Source organism: Cyrtonyx montezumae, unplaced genomic scaffold (genome assembly GCF_038088225.1).
Source record: "Cyrtonyx montezumae isolate F1298 unplaced genomic scaffold, pur_monq_1.0 scaffold_5, whole genome shotgun sequence".
NCBI classification, from domain to species: Eukaryota; Metazoa; Chordata; class Aves; order Galliformes; family Odontophoridae; genus Cyrtonyx; species Cyrtonyx montezumae.
Window position 1 is genome coordinate 19,938,686 of NW_027072056.1, and position 7,009 is coordinate 19,945,694.

The 7,009-nt window shown below is 41.0% G+C and overlaps 1 protein-coding gene across 1 annotated transcript; it reads left to right on the plus strand.

Moving 5' to 3' along the window:
- The first annotated feature begins 1,135 nt into the window (after nt 1-1,135).
- LOC136056301 (uncharacterized) lies at nt 1,136-2,983 on the plus strand. Its single transcript, XM_065748418.1, has one exon. It carries the CDS (start codon nt 1,136-1,138, stop codon nt 2,981-2,983), a length of 1,848 nt encoding a protein of 615 aa, XP_065604490.1.
- The last annotated feature ends 4,026 nt before the right edge of the window (nt 2,984-7,009 follow it).

The following is a 7,009-nucleotide window of genomic DNA, read 5'->3' on the forward strand; positions in this document are numbered from 1 at the left end:
GGAGAAGCTGACCACCACAAATCAATGCGCCTGCATGGCAATGAAGGCAACATCCGCTCCTGGCTTATCTGTTGGGCCAGACATGTTACACAAAAAAAACTCCTGTGAAATGGGGGATAAAAGGCCTTCACTGAACTACGGATTTTTGGGAGAAGAACTTGGGAGAAGAACTCCCAAAGAAGAAATCTTTGAGGAGAACTCCCGAAGAGACTTAGGATGGACCCTGAGGCCTGCTTGCTGCCATCTCCCATCCCCCGCGGTGACCGGACAGGTTCCTGAGATCAACGGACCTACTACGAACCTCGCTGGATCCACGGTGGTGATTATATCTCTCTTGCTTTCTGCCAAATCTCCATGCTTTTCATCTCTTTTCTATCGCACACCTTCCCTTCCCCATATCCCTAAGCAACTAGTATTTGTAATAAACTGGTTGGGCTAACATTTGACCCGTTGTGTCTTAATCTCGCCCTCGGGTATACATATACATATAAAGAACCTCGTCTCCCTCCTTTATATTGGAGCGTGACATTTTAATGGCGTAGTCGGCAGGATACCCGACAGTGAGAGTGTTGTCCTTCCAGGTATAGTTGATGTGTGTACCTTCTGGAGTTGCCCGGAGTGATATTTTTTGATAATCTAGATGTGAGTGCCTCTCCAGAAAGAATCACTCCGCATATTGAGTTTTAAGTGTGAAATTTGAGCTTTTTTCCCGTGTGTGCCTCCTGGAGTTGTAAGGAGTGATAATTGTGATAATTTAGACGTGTGTACCTCTACAGGAAGAATCACTCCGCATATTGAAACTTAACTGTGTCTTTGGAACTGTTTGTGTGTATGCCTCTCGGGAACCTATTAAGTAATTTTGAGTCCCGTGAAGATTATTGTGCATTCTCGAAATGTACGGGTTCCTCCTAACTTAGGTGTGGGGTTTGAAGGTTTTTTTTTTTGTTCTCTGTGTGGTTTCACAGGGAAGTGAGAAGCGATTTACGTATTTGCATTTTCTTTGATCTTCTTTGACTTTTGCATGCTCCTCTCAGTAAACAGAGGAGTGATTTGAGCAATTGCATTTGTTTGACTCGAAGTTTTGGATACTGTTCCCTCTCTCTTTCTACGTGTAGATTTTTCTGCACATTGAGAAATGAGCGACAGGATAGTCACAATGAAAGGTGAAGATGTGTTATTTGACCTTTTAGAAAAGCACGGTGCCAGACCCTCCTTAACAGGGGTAGAGTGGGCACGGCAGAACTGGTATAACGTGCAGAGCGTCTCTGACCGTATTAGTGTTTTGCAAAAGAATGCTCGTACCCGAGCTGGAAAAGGAAAGGCATTTATTTGTGCGGTATTGGGTTCGGCTCTGGTTGCAGCCATAGAATTCCGCGACCAGCAGCTTAAAGCAGAGAGTGAAGCTTTACAAGCACTGCAGGAATCAGTTAAAGTAAGTCAGGAGCTGATAAAATCTCTGCAAAATCAAATTGCAAACCTAGAGAAGCAGTTAGAAAGGGAAAAACATAATTCTGATCTGTTGCAAATGGTCTTAAGGGAAGTGTTAACGGGTAAGGATGCTAGTGATACTAGTACACCTCAAGAGAAAACTTATCCAAGGGAAGAATTGCAAGGTATAAAGGCAAATATTGACAAATTAGAAGCTCCCCCAGCTCAGTTGCGTCCTTTAATAAAAACTGAGTATTCATACGATAATGGTGAGCATTTAGATCCTCAAATGAACATTAAAGAAATCCCTTTCTCTACTACTGAGCTAGCAAAATTGAAAAGAGATTTTGGCCGCTCTCCTAAAGAATCAGAAACAGAGTACGTATGGAGGGTCAGCCTCACGGGTGGAGACCAGATACTTCTAACCGAAAAGGAGGCTGAAGGTTACTGGGGACCAGGAGTATTTTTAACTACTGGTAACAATCGTGCTCCCTGGTCCCTCACACAGAGAGCTGCCTATTGGGCAGGTGGTCTTAACCCTCTAGAAAGGGGAGACCCCCTTGCCATTACTGGGACAGTTGATCAGTTAGTAGAAAGTGTTCAAAAGGCTGCTTGTCTGCAAATGATGTATGATAGAAAGCTGCAGCCACACCATGAATCCCCTATGATGATGCCTGTTGATCCTGAGAGGATGACTCCTTTAATTAGGGGGCTTCCTGAATCATTAAAACCTATAGGTATACAACTACAGGGAAAAATACAGGCTGTGCCTCAGGGAGAAAGAATTCAGGCAGCGTCAGAAGGTGCTGCAACCCCTAATCGTCTGCAGTCAGGATGCAAAGTATGGACGTGGGGGGAGGTAGCCCAAGAATTAATTAACTATGGGAGAAAATATGGACCAGTGACTTCCTCCAACAGTAAATTTGAGATAAAGGCAGTGAGGAGTGCAGTTGCCAATTCGACCCCTCCCCTATCTAACCGGGACCCCCACAGATCTAAAAGGTTCTCATTTTCAGTGAAACCAAGTGGGCGAAATATAAATCATAAACGTAATAGTTTTTGGATGCTGGGCCGGCAGAAGGGCATTCCGCGAGAACTAATGGATGGATTGCCTACAGACAGATTAGAGAAGTTAGTTAATGGCTGGCCAAAACAAAAGTCTGAAAGAAGTGACACTCCACCTCCGAGTGCCCCAAACTTCGGAATCAGTACGGGCACTAGGACCGCAGGAAAACTAAGGCTCTCGCCCCTCTCAAGTGAGTGGGGGGGAGGAGGGTGGATGTACATTAGAAAACTTTCAATGAAAGGAAACGATCTGTTAAATACGCTTAGAAGTCTAGGGATGCCTGGGAAAAGGAATACCAAAGTACCACTCACAGGATTATTCCCTCATTTTAACCATATTAACAAGCCCCAAAAGGGCAAGTCGATGTCCTCTTTTGTTTTACAGAAGACCCCCGTTGGACCTCGACTGAACACAGAAAGGCAGACAGCTGACTTTAATCTTTTGTTTTTTGGGACAAATGCTGAAGATTTGATCATACTAGAACGCTGACTATACCTCTTGATTACACTGTATTACATTGTATTTGGGTTGCATAGTATCGTGTTTCAGGTTGTTGTGGGTGTGGGTGTTGTCTTTAGGTCTGTTAAACTTCACACTTGGGTTTGAGTTTTCACAGGTTTTGTGGCTTACTGGCTACTCCCTGTACAGTAATGCCATTCCTTCTGATCCCTTCTTTTACCTCTTTTTATCAAACTGATTATGATTTGCATGTAACTGCTATGGTGTTTCCAACTTCCTAATAAATTTGGAAGTGAACCATCTAATGTCTGTCAGATGTGGCCACAAAAAGAAACCCAGTATGATGTTTATTGTAACACCAGTCCAGGAGTTCCATCCAAAACATGGTTATTGGAAAGTGCTTATGTTTTGTTAAGTAAGGTGTATGTTTCTGTGATGTTTCTGTGTATGTTTCTCTAATGTTTTATATTATGGGATATCCTAAACACACTATCCCGCGAAAGCTCTATAGATTATAACAATACTTGAACTTGCCAAACTAGTATATATCTCTCTCAGCATTTCAATCGCTTTTGAGATGCTTAAATGACAATTCTGTTCATATTTAACCTTGAAGCAACATGCAGTATTGCAGTGTGGTGAAGTTATACCTTCACTCAGCCTATTAGAAAACATGTTTGTTCCATCTATGATCTTTGAAAACATTACATGGCAAATCCACGTATTGTTGAATTAGACTAGATATGCTTCCTGAGAATTAAAATCACCAATGCAACAAGTACTAAGAATGGCATTGCAAAACCAGTTAGTGCTTGGTATGTTGTTAAGGAATAGGTTGTTTGTGACAAAGTGAATAACTCTAGTTGTTGTCTAAAATCGATGATAATGGTAAAGTTGTTAAACAGATTGTCCATGTTCCCTCCCAAACCTGGAAAGGCCTAGATACTGATCTTATTTTTCCTGGCCTCCGGGTGGCCATGGGTGAAATGTATTCTAACTATTGTGTGTTGTTGCAAACCTTCTGTCTATTCCTTGAATGATCCCCTGTTTTATTCAACTTATTCAACATGTTGTATCTTCAATGCACATTGTAACTGCCTCAACTGATGATGGTCAAGTCCAACAGATCAGAGCAACATTTGTAACTAAGCCCAAGAAATCTATTATAGCAATTTTGTAACATTTAACTCCCCATTACTTCCTTCCCTCTTTTCCCTTATGCTTGTTTTTTGTTTTCTTTTTCCTCTCCTTCACCACCGTGGACAGATGTTTGCGCATCAGTTTCAAGCAATCTTTGAGCCACCGGGTGGTGTAAAAGACAGAAACTGTTTTTCCTTTCATTTGTCTCAAAGCTTGCTTTGTTAGGCCTCTTCTGGTGATAAGACTCTGACTGATTAACTGCTGGTTATCTGGAGGGGTGTCATGGTGTCTCATTGTCTCTGCTTACGGTTGTAAAGATAAGCAGGAATGGGTGCAAATAGTTTTCTCCGTGGGGGTACGGCTTGGAGAAGCTGACCACCACAAATCAATGCGCCTGCATGGCAATGAAGGCAACATCCGCTCCTGGCTTATCTGTTGGGCCAGACATGTTACACAAAAAAAACTCCTGTGAAATGGGGGATAAAAGGCCTTCACTGAACTACGGATTTTTGGGAGAAGAACTTGGGAGAAGAACTCCCAAAGAAGAAATCTTTGAGGAGAACTCCCGAAGAGACTTAGGATGGACCCTGAGGCCTGCTTGCTGCCATCTCCCATCCCCCGCGGTGACCGGACAGGTTCCTGAGATCAACGGACCTACTACGAACCTCGCTGGATCCACGGTGGTGATTATATCTCTCTTGCTTTCTGCCAAATCTCCATGCTTTTCATCTCTTTTCTATCGCACACCTTCCCTTCCCCATATCCCTAAGCAACTAGTATTTGTAATAAACTGGTTGGGCTAACATTTGACCCGTTGTGTCTTAATCTCGCCCTCGGGTATACATATACATATAAAGAACCTCGTCTCCCTCCTTTATATTGGAGCGTGACAATATAATTTTTGACACAGTGGAAAATTGGGTATATGAGCTCAAGGTGTGCCCTCAGGCATCTTGACTTGCCAATGGTACTTACTCAGCACATCACTGACCTTGGTATTGTTATAGAATCATATTTGCCCACATATGAACCTCTATTGAAGAGTTTATCCACATATTTGGCCACAAAGGCACTTGGGTGCCTTACTCTTACTGACTTACAAAGTTGATCAGGATTGACATTTTTTCCATACAACATTTTGTCTGGCGTTTTCCTTTGAAAACCCAACAGGTAGGAAAGTCTCACGTTGATCACAAAACTTACTGTCTGATGTTATCAGACACATCCAAGGTGGCCTTTGACAAGCAGAGGAGGTTTAAGGTTTGCTCCTTATTCCTGAGCCACTTGTACTGATGTGTTCATGAAAAGTTTAGTAGGTTATTCGAATACAAAAAAAATCCCGAAGTTCTGAGAAAAACATCTCAGGCTTTTGTTCTAAAAAAACAAAGCCTTCCTTCTCTGACAGCATGTTGAATTTATCTCTGTAAGGTAACTTCTCGTAGCTTTTGTTCTTCCACATTTTTTGGTGAGAAGACATGGAATGTAATCAGGCTCATGCTATGTGTTAAATGGTTTAGGAATAACAATTACATATCCATAGATATTTTTCTTACCTAGAAGTTAATAGTAAAGTTGATCAGCTTAAAATATCAGAATTTGTGGTTGCACAATTGAGTAAGATTCTCAATTACATTGAAAACAATGTTTTCATGTGCAGGACCGATATTTTTCAAAGGTAGTTTTGTTTTTTATCTGTAGTGTTTTCAACTGTTGGTATGTTATTTGATCATATACCTGACAACTCTATCGTTATAGGATTGTTACAATGATGTCTCTTTAGATTAAGTTTTAAAACTGTAGAGTGTTTTTTTTCTGTCTTCAAAAGCAGAAATTTATCTTTCTGGGTTTCAGAAGATTCAAAACAAGAAACCATCCTGAAAATGGTTTAAAGTGATCCTTCCAGATTTAGTTCCCAAGACTGTTTCTGATACAAAATTATATTTCTTTATGTTCTTACTGATAAAATACTATTTCTTGATGGCTGATGATTTAGAGAACCATGGTCTAAAATTACTGGGAGATTGATCTAAAGATATTAAAGATGAAAATACATTAAACTTGAATATTTGTCACAAAATATTTTGTGATGTAGGTGTAAACCTGGGCTAAATATATTTCAAGCAACCATTCAACTCAATTGAGTTAAAATTTGTCCTGAATATAGCATAAGATGAGAGAGAGAACAGTGTGATACACTTTGGTTACCTCTTGAGCGTTCCTTGTGGGCTCTCCCTGTGGATGACTGTCTACTCTCTGCTGGTGTCCTGCAGAATGACTACTGTGAGGTCTGTAAGGTTTATGGTTGTAACCTACTACCAAACTTCTGCTCTTTGCCATCGGGAAAGATCTTTGCCATCCTTCAAAGTGTGGCTTTGGGAGAATTCATGCCAGATTGTTTTGTAGCTCCTTGATTTTTTATTTTTTTCCCCCCTCATATAGCAATCCTGGCTACTATATCTCCCAGGTCTGCACACATTGTTTTGTATTTATTTTTCTTGCTCTCTATTTTCTCTAGTCAGGAAATCAGCCAAGGTACTAGATAATATTAAGTATCTCATTAGCATTCAAGAAACTGTATCGGCACTTACCTAGGGGTTCAACTCCATGCCAGGAGCCATCAGCAATACATTTTCCACAGCCTCTCTTCTTGCTGTTCCCTTTGTTTCAATTGTCAACTCCAAACTTTTCACATACCTGCTTGCTGAATAATATTTCCTGCATCTCTAGCTTTCACCATGCATAATGTTGTTTTCCACAGCTCTGGTTTTTAATACAAAAAGTATTTTGTGTGTCAGAGTAGGCTCTTTTAAGGAATAAGTAAACTGTATTTTGAGGGGAAAGGGTGTCAAGTTGATAAAGCTTGTAGACTTAAGATTTTATGTCTGCACAACTTGCAGGCTCTGAGTAGTGCTCATG